Source organism: Doryrhamphus excisus, chromosome 7 (assembly GCF_030265055.1).
Source record: "Doryrhamphus excisus isolate RoL2022-K1 chromosome 7, RoL_Dexc_1.0, whole genome shotgun sequence".
Lineage (NCBI taxonomy): Eukaryota > Metazoa > Chordata > Actinopteri > Syngnathiformes > Syngnathidae > Doryrhamphus > Doryrhamphus excisus.
The window spans coordinates 19067975-19085454 of NC_080472.1; the positions used below are offsets into that span (position 1 = coordinate 19067975).

The 17480-nt window shown below is 39.3% G+C and overlaps 1 protein-coding gene across 2 annotated transcripts in view; it reads left to right on the forward strand.

Annotated features, from left to right (window-relative positions):
- Positions 1 to 17480, forward strand: part of cacna2d4a (calcium channel, voltage-dependent, alpha 2/delta subunit 4a) — a 64210-nt gene that overhangs the window by 41798 nt on the left and 4932 nt on the right. For both annotated transcript variants that reach the window (XM_058077918.1, XM_058077919.1), the window contains 8 exons: positions 10206 to 10267; positions 13004 to 13018; positions 13326 to 13370; positions 13461 to 13523; positions 13608 to 13678; positions 15391 to 15466; positions 15539 to 15591; positions 15832 to 15887. In XM_058077918.1, the coding sequence (XP_057933901.1) occupies positions 10206 to 10267; positions 13004 to 13018; positions 13326 to 13370; positions 13461 to 13523; positions 13608 to 13678; positions 15391 to 15466; positions 15539 to 15591; positions 15832 to 15887 (441 nt within the window). The remainder of the gene's footprint in view (positions 1 to 10205; positions 10268 to 13003; positions 13019 to 13325; positions 13371 to 13460; positions 13524 to 13607; positions 13679 to 15390; positions 15467 to 15538; positions 15592 to 15831; positions 15888 to 17480) is intronic.

The window sequence follows — 17480 nt, forward strand, 5'->3', positions numbered from 1 at the left end:
AAAGATAAAGTAGCAAGGAGGGAGGGGCACAAGGAGCGGAGGAGAGGGTGGGGGTGTCATCAGCTGATTCCAGCCAAGATGAGAATCTCCCTCTCGGCCACATGGGCTTTTCTCCTCCATCCATTTTTTTTTTCCCCTCCCTCTCACGTCTCCCATTATTTTCATTCTATTGCCGTTGGCAGCTGTCGTAAAGCTGGCTTTTAGAGTGTGTGTGTGTGTGTGTGTGTGTGTGTGTGTGTGTGTGTGTGAGCCACAAATTATCTTACCTTAGAATGAATAATTACAATTATCTCAATTTCAATGCACACTATATTATTTTTTTTGTTATTTTGTAGGCGTGGGTGTACAGTACCAGTCAAAATGTTGTGGACAATTTCTCAATGTCTCAAAAAAATTTTCACTGGTACTGTACTTGGTGTTTAATCGAGGTATGGCGTGTATTTGATGGAAAAATTCCAGAGGAGTCCCATTATATTTTAGTTATTTTGCTAGTAAGAAAATATTAAATAGTCCACATATAAATATATAAATTTTATAATTTAATATTTATAAACTATAAATAGTCCACAATTGCAAACCACCATCATAAATATATTGTTATGGTTGTCCGACAGGGTCAATAAAAACTGCACACCATACCTCCACTAAATATATTATATCGACATGATGAGCAGTTACATAGTAAAGGTCCTTCATTTCACATTTTCGTTGTTATTTGAGATGTGGTGTTTTTTTACAAATTGGTGAAATTGGCTTTTTATTGGGGTGCGGCTTCTATTTGAACTAAATCCAATAAGTTATTGTACACTGAAACTACGCACCTTACCATTTATAAAGTCATTTATGTTATATACATGATGCATAACAAAAGTAATGGCACATAACCATGTTATTGTTTGAGGTGTGGTGTTTATTTTGCTCCATTGGAGGGTGAAAAGTATTAGAAAACATTTCAAAACTGCACACTCTACTTCGCTAAGTTAATTATGTTTAGACTGTGAACTTGCACAGCGAACTATCTCCATATATATAGTATTATTTGAGGTGTGGTGTTTATTTTGCTCCATTGGAGGATGAAAACTATTAGAAAACATTCCAAAAATGCACACCTAACCTCCACTAAGTAGATTATGTTTAGGCTGTGAAGTCACACAGTATTATTTGAGATGTGGTGTTTATTAGGCTCCATTGTGGAGTGCAAAATATTAGAATCATTACAAAAACAGCGCACCCAACCTTTGATAAATTATGTAATAACAGTTATTGTACACTGAAACTACGCACCTTACCATTTATAAAGTCATTTATGGTATATACATGATGCATAACAAAGGTAATGACACATAACCATGTTATTGTTTCGTTATTTGAGGTGTGGCGTTTATTCGTAACATGAACGCTATTCATGCTAATATTTAATCAGGGCATGGTGTGTATCTCAGACAAATTCCCAAAGAAGTCTGTAAACACATTAAATTGACACCTCTCTCACAATATCAATAAAAACTGCGCACCCTACCTTTACTGTAGAAGTAGTCATCACAAACTTGTAAATATATTTTTTGGGTTATTTGAAGATTTATTTCACTGGCAATATAGTGTTTCATCGAGGCATGGCCTCTATTACAGCGGAGGCCACTGTTTAAGCAGCACCTGATTAACTCGAAGGCGCCACCTTGAGCGGTTCATCACACACACGCTCCAAGGTCGGCGTTGTAACCTGTGACCTTCACGGAACGAGTAGCGAGAAAATCTTTCAAATGAATGTCGGTCGTATTGAAGCGGCAAAAGTCAATCATTTCATATTACAGATGTTTTTCCACCTGTGTCACCTGTACTGTACTGTAACTGTACACGAGGGGCTACATTTACTAGCTATATAATAACTAGCATTTGATTGCTGTATAAGATAAATCATCTATTCCCTTCCTGCAGCGTCCATCATGACTCAGACACCACGCTGGTCAGCTGGCCGCCATACGCAAACAAACAAGCGGAACATGGACGTGGGTGTTGGTGCCTGGTGTCAGCAGCCATGCGTGTATTCCCGGAAAAAAAAACGCTTTCTATTTTAGCGCCGTCAAAATAGAACGCTGGGATGAAGTTTTGCTTTAAGGCCGTATATGAGGTCTCCTCACGCCGTCGCGTCCAAAATTGGATATGATTCTTGTTGTTATCCACCTCGTATTTGGGCCGAGGCCTATCGAGACCACTTCACTTTGTCACGCAATCAGCGGCCCGTGTCACCGTCCACCGGGTGCTATTTATAGGGCGCCATCTCATTGACCTCGTCTAATCGAAGAGGTCAATGCCAAAGTCTTTATCCCGTAAAGCAATGTCCGTTCCGATTTGTTTCAACGTTAATATTGGAAAACGCCACACTTCATCATTGTAGATCAGGCGTGGGAATTTTATTACACTTTTGGCCCACAGCTCATTTTTTTATTGGGCTTCAGCATAGTGTAAAAATATCATTCATTCATGATTAATGACATATATTAGTGGTTACTTTTGCAGCAAATGATGAGTGATTGATGTGCTCATGTTAATATTTATTTGCACGGCGGTCTAGTGGTTAGCGCGCAGACCTCACAGCTAGGAGACCAGCGTTCAATTCCACCCTCGGCCATCTCTGTGTGGAGTTTGCATGTTCTCCCCGTGCATGCGTGGGTTTTCTCCGGGTACTCCGGTTTCCTCCCACATTCCAAAAACATGCTAGGTTAATTAGCGACTCCAAATTGTCCATAGGTATGAATGTGAGTGTGAATGGTTGTTTGTTTATATGTGCCCTGTGATTGGCTGGCTGGCCACCAGTCCAGGGTGTACCCCGCCTCTCGCCTGAAGACAGCTGGGATTTGGCACGCGGGCCACCAGGTGAATAGCCCTGGTATGCAATGACTTGTGAAAAAAGTACCTCCACTCGCGCTGGTGTTAAATTAAATTAAATTAAATTAAATTACATTACATTACATTACATTACATTACATTACATTACATTACATTAAAGTAAAGTAAAGTAAAGTAAATTAAGGGCTATATGTCCATAGGTATGAATGTGAGTGTGAATGGTTGTTTGTCTATATGTGTTCTGAGATTGGCTGGCGACCAGTCCAGGGTGTACCTTGCCTCTCACCCGAAGACAGCTGGGATAGGCTCCAGCACCCCCCGCGACCCTCGTGAGGAAAAAGCGGTAGAAAAGGAATGCATTGCACAGCAGCAAGAGTACAAAATCAGTTAAGCAGTACAAAATACACAATATAGAAAAATAAACAATATAAACAACCCAAGTATTAACAAAATCAACAGTTTTTCCCAGAGTTATATACAATACAGTATGTAGATAATATGAATATGCTGTTCTCCTCTGATTTTGCATTAACATTTGCAATAAGAGTCACTGTCATGATTAGATTCATTCAGAATTCCGACTTGTATACATCATTAATTTACCTTTGGGGCACGGCAGGTTAAAATACACCAACGGGACGTGATATCGCCGTATATATATTGACACCCCCGGGCGCCTCCTCCTCCAGATTGCCTGATTAAGACGCGGGGAAAAGATTTTTAACAGCAGAACGCAAGATGCACTTGATTAATTCAGCCTTCCGGGGGAAAAGTGTCTGCTTTTTTTTTTGTCTGGTAAAGAGTAAGAAGTGTGTTTATTGTGCAAGGGAGAAGTCTATTACACGGACAAACGTATAGGGACTTACAGGGAATGTGTGTCTGCTGGAATTTTCTCCCTCCTCCTTCAAGCGGCGTCCTCCTCTGCAGTCCCCTGTAATGTATTGGACCACTGTCAGGGAAGACAAATGGTCTCATCTGGTCCTGGTATTAACATCAGGTCCATCCACGCCATGCCCACCTCTCCCTGCCACTATCCATCTCTCCACACTTATACGGTGGATTGTGGATGGTCACCCCAAAGGGGGCGTTGGCTATTTCCCATAATCTGCCTTGATGAGATATTGGAATGGACCTTGGGTTGAATGGGCCATGACCTTTTTTCGTCATTTAAAGGAATTTAATTTAATTTAATTTAGTTTGATTTAGTTTAGCGTAATGTCATGCGACTTTAATTTAATTTAATTTAATTTAATTTAATTTAATTTAATTTAATCTAATCTAATCTAATCTAATCTAATCTAATCTTTGACAATTTTGCAATAGGTCCAGTTATATACAAAATCTTTAACTGCCGTTTTTGTCGGAGGTCCTCAAAAACAGCAAAGAACTCCTGTCATATAGAGGATCTTTGACTAGCTTTTTTTTGCAGAAGGTCCTCAAACACAGCAGCACTCCTCTTAGATAGAAGATGTATTATGGGCATTTTTACAGTAGGTCCTTAACAACAGCAGAACGCTCCTGTCGTATAGATGATGTTTGACAATTTTGCAATAGGTCCAGTTATATACAAAATCTTTAACTGCTGTTTTTGCCAGAGGTCCTCAAAAACAGCAAAGAACTCCTGTCATATAGAGGATCTTTGACTAGCTTTTTTTTTTTTGCAGTAGGTCCTCAAACACAGCAGCACTCCTCTTAGATAGATAGAAGATGTATTATGGGCATTTTTACAGTAGGTCTTTAACAACAGCAGAACGCTCCTGTCGTATAGAGGATCTTTGACAAGCATTTTTGCCTTGAAAACAGTTGTTTGACTCGTATTTTTGCAGCAAGTACTTAAAAACTACACTACTCCTGTCTTATACAACAGGAAATTTTACTGTGACAATTCTTTTTTTTTTTTTTTTTTTTGCACCTCACCTTTAATTTGTCAGCTTTCATGATATATGACACTCATATAACACTTTTTTTCTTCTAGTGTGAACATATTGGGACACTGTTGGGAAAAAAAAGAGAGGATTCTCACTCGGTGCGTCATCCGCTCTTGCTGTCACTGCAGGATAAATAAGTAAAGTGGATTAGGAAACATTTTAGAGTAGAGGCACAGACTCCCTCTTTAAGTTTATAATCGCCGTAGTAGAAGAGGAGTAGAAGAGGAGTAGAAGAGGTCAGTGAGGAGAATCATACTCGGGAGTATTTAGTCCGGGTCGTCGGATGTCCTACTCTTTGCTAATGCACCTGTCATCACCCTCCATCCTCAAAAGTTGCACATAAAAACACGAGAGTGAGTTTACGGGAAAAAAGGGTAGTTGAGTCATCCTGCCTTTTGTCCAATGGCGTCTCTCTCGGCCTGTTGCTTTGGTAACGTGACGTCACAGCTCAGGCTTGGAGTTACATTCAACTTCACGTTAGCGTTTCTTAGCCTGGAAAGAGGAAGTTGCACTGAAATAAATACCGTACCCGCACAAACACGATGCCAAGCTAAGCCTCTCATCTCAATCAAGCCTTGGTCGACGTTATTACACAAAGGGGACATCGACAGAGTTTGCTACACTGAAAGGTGTCGGTTGCCAGGCAACATCAGTTTATTGAACACTCAGGAAAGTCTGTAGAGGCTGCGCTCAAGAACGCTGGACTATTTTTGGTAACTTTGCAGGTTTTAGTCGATGACTCGGGGCTGCCTGTGTTTGTGTGTGTGTGGAGGTGTGTGTGGGTTTTCTCCGGGTACTCCGGTTTCCTCCCACATTCCAAAAAAACATGCTAGGTTAATTGGCGACTCCAAATTGTCCATAGGTATGAATGTGAGTGTGAATGGTTGTTTGTCTGTATGTGCCCTGTGATTGCCTGTCTCGCCCGAAGACAGCTGGGATCGGCTCCAGCACCCCCGCGACCCTCGGTTATTTGTTTAGTGGAATAATCAGCAAAGTGTGTAATATTAGCCATTTAACGCTAACATCAGAAGACAATATCAATATGCTTGGTTCGTCTTATTGCTTAGGTGGTGTCCAAAGTGTGGCCCGGGGGCCATTTGTGGCGCACGGCTGATTTTTAAGTGGCTTGCGGCAAATTCTAAAACTATAATTTAAACATAAGAAGCCAACAACAACAATCTGCATTCATTTTACAAGAATGAAGTCAAAATATTAAGATAAAAATGTCATAGTCTACCCAAAAAAAGCCATAAATTTATGAGAATGTCAGATTAAATATCTTAATTTTAGTATTTATGGTTGAAATATTTAAAAACAAATGTGTCAGTTAAAAAAACAATTACAATATTTATTTTGGTTATAAGTTAATACCATGGGAATAAATCATAGGAATGAAGTAATATAATAATATTATTGTCAGGTTTAAACCCCAACACTTGTAAAACACTGCCTGTACAAAGGAAGACACAGAGAGTTGAGTTTCTTTTTACCTGCAAGGAGAGTGATGGAGACTGCACAGTTACAATCCTCTTACCAACTCTGAGACAGTCTCCTTTCTCCATGCCTTTTATTCAGTTAGGAACGCCCTAGTTACATGAGGTTTCAACTGCTAAGGGGAAGGGTGGTTTAACTATTCCAGTTGAAACCGGTTCTTTCGTACAACATGTTATCCATAGTGTGTGGGTATCTCATCCTTGGCATGTGATCCTCTGGGTCCTGGGTCCACACTCACACACACACACACACGCACTCTCTGAGGTCACATCTACTTCTGACCTGTGCAGCTATGTCCTCTCGAGGGTGTGATAAAACTATCTGCTGAGAGAATGTTCTGTCACGTTCTGTTTTCTCTAATCATGATGTACACCACATGTGCAAGCGACACAGCATTAATCTTACTTTGCTATGTGAGTGATATGAAATGTTTGCAGGTCATAAGAAAATAGGTCATAAGAATATAGTAAAAATAGAATAACTTTATGTACAATTCTTCCAACAATTATGAAACAAAAATGTATTATTAACATAAAGTTTAAAGATTTGGAAAATACATACAAAAACAGTCGAAAAAAGGAGCAGAATTAATATTAATATAGGCTTTTTCACTTGCATCACAAAGCTGAGATGCATTTTTTTCCTGAAATTTATACGACTTCTTAGCATATCTTACAAATGATCAATGTGGCAAAGTTGCAGCATTTCATTTTTGACTGTGTGGGCCTTACTGGAAAAAGTTTGGACACCCCTGTCCTGTTTATTAGCACAAGGATGGACAAAAGTCTAAGGTCTTATTAATAGTCCACCATGCACCATTTAGCATTTTGCTAAATAGCTATTTGTCTTAGCAGTGGTAGCGCTGTGTTTGTATTTTTAGACAGTGTGAGATGTGCTTGTGTGTTTTCATACGTGACACAAGACGTTGGGGAATGACTGATGTCTGTTTTATTTTCACAACAACAAAAAAAAAAGCGTAATTGCATAAGTTCGGAGCAGCGCATGAACACATACTGTATACACCCACACACACACACACACACACACACACAGCAAGCACTGCGAGGGAGGATATGACACGTCATATTAGCATCAAAGACTCAGCACTTTTCTCCCCCCCCTCCTCCTCCCAGCATGCTTTGCACAAGAACTCGGGGGAAGCCTCTGCTATTCTCATACAATGACACACACATGACCAAAGGGACAAAGAAAATCAGCAGCTTTATGACTGAAAGCAGCGAGCAAGCAGGTGCTAATGTATACGCACGACACAGCGGCAACCCTCAGTGACTGATTTATAATCAGCACGCGCTGTCAATCATGTCGCCAAAGTCTCACACTGTCTAAGAATATAAACACAGCGCTACCACTGCTAAGACAAATAGCTATATAGCAAATTGCTATTTCACAACAATACATGTGATTGTGCATGGTGGACTATTACTAACCTTAAAGATACAACTTTATTTTTGTAACATTCCAACTTTTCTTCTTGTAACATTAGAAATGCTGCTTTTTTTGTGACATGCAGACTCTTCTGTTTGTAACGTTCACGATAAAACTTTATTTTCATAACATACGACTTTTCTTCTTGTAAACATTTCCACTTTTCTTTTTGTAACATTAAAGATAACACTTTATTTCTTGTAACAATCCAACTTTTCTTCCAGTAACATTAGAAATGCTGCTTTTTTTGTGACATTTAGACTTTTCTGTTTGTCACGTTAAAGATAAAACTTTATTTTTGTAACATTACGACTTTATTTCTTGTCACAATCCAACTTTTCTTCTAGTAACATTAGAAATGCTGCTTTTTTTGTGACATGCAGACTTTTCTGTTTGTAACGTTAACGCTAAAACTTTATTTTCATAACATAGCGACTTTTCTCCTTGTAAACATTTCCACTTCTCTTTTTGTAACGTTGAAGATACAACTTTATTTTTGTAACATTCCGACTTTATTTCTTGTAACAATCCAACTTTTCTTCTTGTAACATTAGAAATGCTGCTTTTTTTGTGACATTCAGACTTTTCTGTTTGTAACGTTAAAGATAAAACTTTATTTTTGTAACATTACGACTTTTCTTCTTGTAAACATTTCCACTTTTCTTTTTGTAATGTGGAAGATACAACTTTATTTTGGTAACATTCCGACTTTATTTCTTGTAACAATCCAACTTTTCTTCTTGTAACATTAGAAATGCTGCTTTTTTTTGGTAACATTTAGACTTTTCTGTTTTAACGTTAAAGATAAAACTTTATTTTCGTAACATAGCAACTTTTCTTCTTGTAAACATTTCCACTTTTCTTTTTGTAACATTAAATATATAACTTTATTTTGGTAACATTCCGACTTTATTTCATTAATTTAAAAGATTAATTAAATTTTTATTTTTAAAATTTCATTGAATCATTTTTTAAATTTTTTTCAATATATATATTTTTTTTGATGATATTAGCAAGCTAACAAGGATGTTCTGTGATGAGAATACATTAAGAACTCATTTGGACACAGGCAGTGTATTAACAACACAACAAGATGTGCACCATGTTGTACACTAACCAGAAAATGTATGCAAACCAAGGCAACGTTTCAGCATAAATTTTACCAAGGTTCCACCGTAGTATGCTTCGTTACCTATAAGACAAATCTTAAACTTTTTTAGTGTAGTTAATTACTCTTTTTCCTGAATAGGTGGAAGTGTTTAGCCTTTTATTTTTTAGCATGCAGGCCTCTGTGGTTGGAACGCGTCTGCTCTACAGTAAAAGCTGGAAACGCCGCATGCATGTCAAAGAAGGCCCCCCTCCAAAACAGACGTCCAAACGCCTGTCTGTATTTTTAGCCTCCACTCTGGGGAAACAGCAACACTGCTCATTTAACACACACACACACACACACTGACCTTCCACACTATAACGTGCACGCACGCAATAACACACCAGGCACGCATTCGCACAACGCGCCTGCTTGATGGGCATAAAGGGTGTGAAGACACAAAGAGGGCTTTTTCGCAGAACTGCAGCACACCGGATAAATAGTGGAGATGGATGGATCCTCTTACACGTGGCCTTGGCCCTGGAGGATGATTGATGCCTTCACTGACCATTCACTATGTTGGGTAGATGTCAGCTTATTCATACAATATTAGTTATATTCTGTTGCAGGTTAATTCCACTAAATGACAGAAGGTACAAAATTAACGAATGAATTAGTGTGTGTATATTTTGTACCATTTTTATTTGCATATTATTACTACAACTACTACTAGTAGTAGTAGGCTAGTATTAGCCTGCTTATTGGCTTGCTTATTAGCCTGCTTTTGTCCTATTATATAAAATTTGTCAGAGATTTTTTTTGTAAAAAAACAAATAAAATAAATATAAAATCAATAAAAAAATTAAAAAATCAATAAGAAATATAAAATTATTTATAAGAGAGAGAGAGAGCGAGAGAGAGAGAGAGAGAGGGAGAGAGAGCATATATATAGAACATTTATTCTTTTGAGTGAACATTTGAGATTTTTTATTTAAAAAAAAATCAATATAATTATCAATTTTAAAAAATCAAAAAAATATCAAATTATGTAGGGGGGCTCAAGAACATTTTAGGGGGGTTGAATCCCCCTACAATAGGCCTCATGACGTCACTGGATATATATATATATATAAATATATATATATATAATTTTTTCAGAGATGTTTTTTGTAAAAAAATCAATTAATAAATTATTACAAAAAAATTACAATTAATAAAAAATAATCTATGAAACAAAAGCCCCCTAAAATAGGCCTAATGACGCCACTGCTCCTTGATCCAATAAAGATGTATTTATTTATTTATTTATTGGAATTACCAGTGTAGAACTTGCAAGGAGTCATAACATTCCTTTTTTTTCCCCAAGCTTAAACTGCACTTTTTCCATGTCTGTCTTGCAGCCATTGGTGTTCAGATGACTCTGGAAGCGATGGAATCCAGATTTTGGGCCATTGCATCACAGGTACGTGTGCGTCCACTCCTCAGTTTTAGCGTTAACTATAGCGTTTAGCAATAGACTAGAATAGAATAGAATAGAATAGAATAAAATAGTCCTTTATTGTCATTGTAACAACAGTCAGTGCATCATCCATATATCGACTACGTATATTAAGAATAAATAAATAATAAATAAAATAATAATAAATAAAATAAAATAAATAAAAAAAAATAATAAAAAAAAAATAATAAAAATTAATAATAAAAATAAATTAAAAAATAAAACACTCAGTCAAGCATAAAATTCTGATGTTTATCAAAAACAGGACATAATAAACTATCCGAGGAAGGGTAGAATCAAATAAATTCAGCTTCTTCCTACTCCTTTTCAGACAGTCACACACTTGAATGCAACACCGTCGGGCATGTTCCATTCTAATGTACGTACTAGAAGTGGTAAATGAAGATTAGTGGTGCGTTGAGAGACTGATATATGGTGTCCTTCCACACCTCCAAGGCTGGGCCACCTCTTCTTCTCCCACGGTGGCAAAGATAGCGATTAAAAGAGCATTAAGGCCTCTGGCTGGCTGGCTCGGTGTTAAATGATGGATGGCGCTACACCAGCCGTGTGTGTGTGTGTGTGTGTGTGTGTGTGTGTGTGTGTGTGTGTGATATAGTGTGTCCTGTGTGGAACATATGCACGTCCATCTGTTCACAAGTTGTCCGTTTTCATCTGCGAGGAACTCGTTAGTGTCATTTTCAGATGTTATTCTAGGTGGTGCATAAATATTTCACCTTATTGTTGGCTTTCATGTGTTGAGAAGTAAAGGTACCCCCCCGCCCCCCACATAAACACGCACACACGCTGCTTAGATGGCTTACGTAATCATGATGTCACTGTCAAACATGTTTTTTTCATTGGCTTTGTGCAACATCATACACTCACACGGTGTCTATTTTTAAGTTTGCAACCTGCAAGGGCGGGGGGAAGCGGGTGTGGGGGGGTTGTGAGGCTGCAGAATGACAATGAAGCAAGAGGTACATTAGAGTCCTGAATGTATCTAATACCGTGTTTTCTACTGCGGGTCTAATTACACGCCTAATGTGGTGAGAAGATATCTTGTATGTTCTACGCACCAGAAGTCAAAAGTGCAGCGTCATTAGGCCGTGAATTACGACTTGCCGAGAGCGGCCGGAGCTGCCGAGGATTGGGAATGAGTCTGTATGTTAATTGGGCCGTGTTCCGACATCGCTGTGCTGCTGCGGCGGTGTGGAGAGACGCTGATGACGTTCATTGGAAATGATGATGAAAATGATGTCCGTTTTTTTCATTCATATCACATATAATAAGATCATAATTTATCATCATTACTGATAATAATTCATTCATTCATTCATTTTCTAACGCTTATCCTCATGAGGGTCGCACGGGGGTGCTGGAGCCTATCCCAGCTGTCTTCGGGCGAGAGGCGGGGTCCACAGGGCACATATAGACAAACAACCATTCACACTCACATTCATACCTATGGACAATTTGGAGTCGCTAATTAACCTAGCATGTTTTTGGAATGTGGGAGGAAACCGGAGTACCCGGAGAAAACCCACGCATGCACGGGGAGAACATGCACACTCCACACAGAGATGGCCGAGGGTGGAATTGAACCCTGGTCTCCTAGCTGTAAGGTCTGTGTGCTAACCACTCAAACACCGTGCAGCCCACTGATAATAATGCTAATCCAAATTATGATGATATGGTAATGAGGATAATGATAAGGATAATGCCAAAAAGGATTATATTAATGATACTAATATTAATAATGATAATGTAGATGATGTTAATAATAATAATAATAATGACAAGGGTGGTAATAAAAATTATATTAATGATAATAGTAATGATGACAGTCATGCCGATAAGAATGATATTAATGATAATAATAATGATGATGACAATGATAAGGTGATAATGGTAATGTTTATGTTACATGACATCATAAACATGACATGTTTTATGATATGATAACAATTACAATAATTATGATAACATTGATATTTATTATAATAATGGTAATTATTTCATTTCATTTCATACAGTAGTGGCATGAACGAACATTCATTCATGCAAACTCCACACAGAGATGGCAGAGGGTGGAATTGAACCCCGGTCTCCTAACTGTCAGGCCTGCACGCTAACCACTCGTCCAGCCCATGAAAGAACATCACATGAATTCATTTCAGGGTCGTGGGGGTGCTGGAGCCTATCCCAACTGTCTTCGGGCGAGAGGCGGGGTCCACCCTGGACTGGTGGCCAGCCAGCCAATCACAGGGCACATATAGACAAACAACCATTCACACTCACATTCATACCTATGGACAATTTGGAATCGCTAATTAACCTAGCATGTTTTTTTTTTTAATGTGGGAGGAAACCGGAGTACCCGGTGAAAACCCACGCATGCACGGGGAGAACATGCAAACTCCACACAGAGAGGTGGGATTGAACTCGGGTCTTCTAGCTGCGAGGCATGTGTGCTAACCACTCGAGCACCGTGCATCCCATGAAAGAACATCACCTGATAAATAATAATAATAATAATGATAATTATACTAATGATAATGTTACTCATAACAATGAAAACACAACTACTACTAAAAATAATAATGCTGATTTAATATGTAAATAATGTAATATATATTGTCTATATTTAATATAATTTTCTGTATTTTCTTCCCATTTGTGTGTGTGTTTGTGTCTTGACAGCCAAACGACACTGATGTAAGTATTTCTCACTTTTTTTTTTTTTTTTTTTTTTTCCTTCTGTCTCCACCTCTGGTGTCAACATCTTCTGCACCTGCTCAGCTCTGTGAAATCCTCTTCACACACTTTGAACAGATTACACACACACACACACACACACACACTTGCAAATGCGATCAAGGGTACCGGAGTTAAGTCGTGTCTCGCCCAAATTAACGCCTTCACGCCGCACGCTCATACCTGCTGATGAACCCCTGAGTGATCACTGTGAGTGACAGATTGTCATGACTTTTGTGTTGTGTTGTGTTGTGTTTTTCATCTTCAGTGCTCGGCCGTGGAGGGAGTGTGTCCACTTCGCTGTGACAGCTTAGTGAGTGGAGCAACCCCGCCGCATCACAGAGCTGATTATTCTGTTGTGTATAATTTGAGTGGTAATTGCGTTGTCTGTGTCTCGTGGCAGGACATGGAGTGCTACGTGATTGACAACAATGGCTTTGTCCTCATTTCCAAGCAGCGTGCCGACGTAGGTTGTTTTGTTGTCTTCTACACCCATTCGCTCCCTAAAAACCCACGATGGATGTCTCCGTCTCCGTCTCTTTGCCGACAGGCCGGCAGGTTCTTTGGCGAGGTTGACGGATCTGTCATGACCACACTCATACGAATGGGCATGTTCAAAAGGTAAGGTTGCACCAAAAGTGGCCTGCATGGGAACGACAGGTTCCTTCCCAAATTTGGCAGTAACAAACATTGTTGCATATTCCTAAAAAAAAACAAAAAACAGCAGAGCACTGTCATATAAAGGATCTTTGACCAGCATTTTTGGGAATAGGTTCTTAAAAAGAGCAGAGCGCTACTGTCATATGGGGGACCTTTTGCAGTAGGTCCTCTTGAAATATAGAGGATCTTTGCAGGTCAAAACTTGGGAGTGGCTAACATTGTTGTGGCAGATTCCAAAAAACAGCAAAGCACTTCTGTCATATAGAAGATCTTTGTCAAGTGGAGTCTTTTTGGCAATCGGTTCTTAAAAATAGCAAAGTGCTCCAGTCATATAGAATGTCTCCGTCTTTTTCGGCAATAGGTTCTCAAAAACAGCAAAGCGCTTCTGTCATATAGAAGATCTTTGTCAAGTGGAGTTTTTTTTGGCAATCGGTTCTTAAAAATAGCAAAGTGCTTGTGTCATATAGAAGGTCTCTGTCTTGTGGTTTTTTTGGTAGTAGGTTCCCAAAAACAGCAAAGCGCTTCTGTCATATAGAAGATCTTTGTCTAGTGGAGTTTTTTTGGCAATCGGTTCTTAAAAAAAACAAATAGAAGGTCTCTGTCTCATGGTTTTTTTGGCAATAGGTTCCCAAAAACAGCAAAGCACTTGTGTTACATAGAAGATCTTTGTGTAATAGAGTTTATTTGGCAATCGGTTCTTAAAAATAGCAAAGTGCTCCTGTCATATAGATGGTCTCTGTCTTGTGATTTTTTCCGCAATTGGTTCTCAATGATTTTTTTCGGCAATAGTTTCCCAAAAACAGCAAAGCGCTTCTGTCATATTGAAGATCTTTGCCAAGTGGAGTTTTTCTGGCAATGGGTTCTTAAAAATAGCAAAGTGCTCCAGTCATATAGAAGGTCTCTGTTTGGTGATTTTTTCAGGCAATAGGTTCTCAAAAACAGCAAAGCACTTCTGTCATATAGAAGATCTTTGTCTAATGGAGTCTTTTTGGCCATTGGTTCTTAAAAATAGCAAAGTGCTCCTCTCATATTGAAGGTCTCTGTCTCGTGATTTTTTCGGGCAATAGGTTCTCAAAAACAGCAAAGCGCTTCTGTCATATAGAAGATCTTTGTCTAGTGGAGTCTTTTTGGCCATTGGTTCTTAAAAATAGCAAAGTGCTCCTCTCATATTGAAGGTCTCTGTCTCGTGATTTTTTCGGGCAATAGGTTCTCAAAAACAGCAAAGCGCTTCTGTCATATAGAAGATCTTTGTCTAGTGGAGTCTTTTTGTGAATATGTGTCAAAAATGAAAGAAGGTACTGTACGTATATGACATTTGACCTTTAGGCGTATCGGTGCATGTGTCAAAAGCGTGATATTGGAAACGCCATGGTTGCCTAGATGGTATCCGAGTGTCCAGTATCCATAAACAGAAGGTACTGCATCCCCCCCCCCCCTTCTTGCTTTCAGCCGCCATCCTTTCCTTCATGCCCTTCGTCTTTTATGCCCCAAGCCTCCTGAGTGATGTCCTATTTTTGAAGCAGCTAAAAGATTTTGTCAAGCTTCATTTGCCACAGGACATTACGTAAGAGGTCCGCATACAGCGCGCGGCGTTGACTTTGGCGTTGACTCGGCATCTGCAAATATATACGTGCGTGTTTATCATGTGATGTTTGGCTTTGTTCGTCCTTCAGGGTGTCGCTGTTTGACTACCAGGCCATGTGCAAGATGAGCGTACACTCCATCAGCAGCGCACGGCCTCTTCTTAGCGTACGTATGCATCCATCTATGTCTCATCTATCTGCTGGATTTGTCTTATTTGTTTATGTTTATGCCATCTAGTCGTTCTATGGCTTGGCAGCCGCTTTCAAGTGGTTCCTGTCCAACTTCTTCCTGTAAGTGTTGCTAGTAGCAACAAGCATGCATTTTTTTTTCTCATTCATTTGGTCAAAATCATGAATACATATTGTGTAGCAAAGTGATCAATTATGATGAAAAATAGCTACAATAAGTTACTGGAACATTTTTGCATTACTCCCCTGACACAACTTTGGGTCCTGGCCCAGTTTTTGTTAACAATTGCCGCCTGATTGATTCCCTTTCTGTCCACTCTCCTCTTTTCTGCACTTCACAAGCTTTCTCCTTGAGTTTAACATCTGCGGATTCTGGCACACGGAGCACTTTGCAGACGGTGAGGAGAAAAAAAAAACAAAAAAAAAACACAATAGCATGCCTTTTTCCGAAACTGCTCCCACATAAAACTGGCAAAGTCTTGCTAAGGTCGGATGCCAAATATGGTCCGGGAATGACATCAGACGGGCCCACAAGTTCAGTTCAACTAACATTTTTGCAGTGCTGTCATATAGTAGGAGACCACGGGGTCTCAACTGGTCTTGCAAGGGACCACATTTTCCCCTGGTCTAATCCAGCCCCACCCTGGCTGATTCATTTATCAGCCACTTGTATGTCCCCGTCCGTATAGTGTACCTGAAACATGGATTATGTGACAATTTGTCTGTATCATATACAGTGGCATCATTAGGCCTATTTTAGGGGGGCTTCATTCATTCATTTTCTACCGCTTATCCTCACGAGGGTCGCCGTGGGTGCCTGAGCCTATCCCAGGCAGGGTACACCCTGGACTGGTGGCCAGCCAGCCAATCACAGGGCACATATAGACAAACAACCATTCACACTCACATTCATACCTATGGACAATTTGGAGTCGCTAATTAACCTAGCATGTTTTTGGAATGTGGGAGGAAACCGGAATACCCGGAGAAAGCCCACGCATGCACGGGGGAGAACATGCAAACTCCACACAGAGATGGCCGAGGGTGGAATTGAACCCCAGTCTCCTAGCTGTGAGGTCTGCGCGCTAACAACTTGACTGCCGTGAAGCCTATGGGGGCTTCATTCCCCCTAAAATGTTCTGATGCCTCCCTAAATAATTTTATATTTTTTTATATATATAAAAATTATTTATTTTTTTATTGATTTTTTAATAGATTTTTTTAATTAAAAAAATATCTTAAATTTTTTATAATAGTGCAAAAGCAGGCTAATAAGCAAGCAAATAAATAGGCTAATACTAGCCTACTACTACTACTACTAGTATGTAGTAGATGAATAATGATGATAGTAATAATAACAGGCTAATTAATAATATAATAATCATTATTATATCATTGATCAGGCTGCACAGCGGTCGAGTGGTTAGCGCACAGACCTCACAGCTAGGAGACCCGAGTTCAATCCCACCCTCGGCCATCTCTGTGTGGAGTTTGCATGTTCTCCCCGTGCATGCGTGGGTTTTCTCCGGGTACTCCGGTTTCCTCCCACATTCCAAAAACATGCTAGGTTAATTAGCGACTCCAAATTGTCCATAGGTATGAATGTGAGTGTGAATGGTTGTTTGTCTATATGTGCCCTGTGATTGGCTGGCTGGCCACCAGTCCAGGGTGTCCCCCGCATCTCTCGCTCGAAGACAGCTGGGATAGGCTCCAGCAACCCCCACAACCCTCGTGAGGATAAGCGGTAGAAAGCGAATGAATGAATGATTTTTTTTTTATTTATGTTTTTTATACAAAAATCTCTGACAGATTTTATATAATAGGGCAAAAGCAGGCTAATAAGCAAGCCAATAAGCAGGCTAATACTAGCCTACTACTACTAGTAGTAGTAGTAGTAGTAATAATCAGAAGAAGAATAATGATGATAGTAATAATAATAGGCTAATTAATAATATAATAATGATTATTATATCATTGATCACTGTCCACTA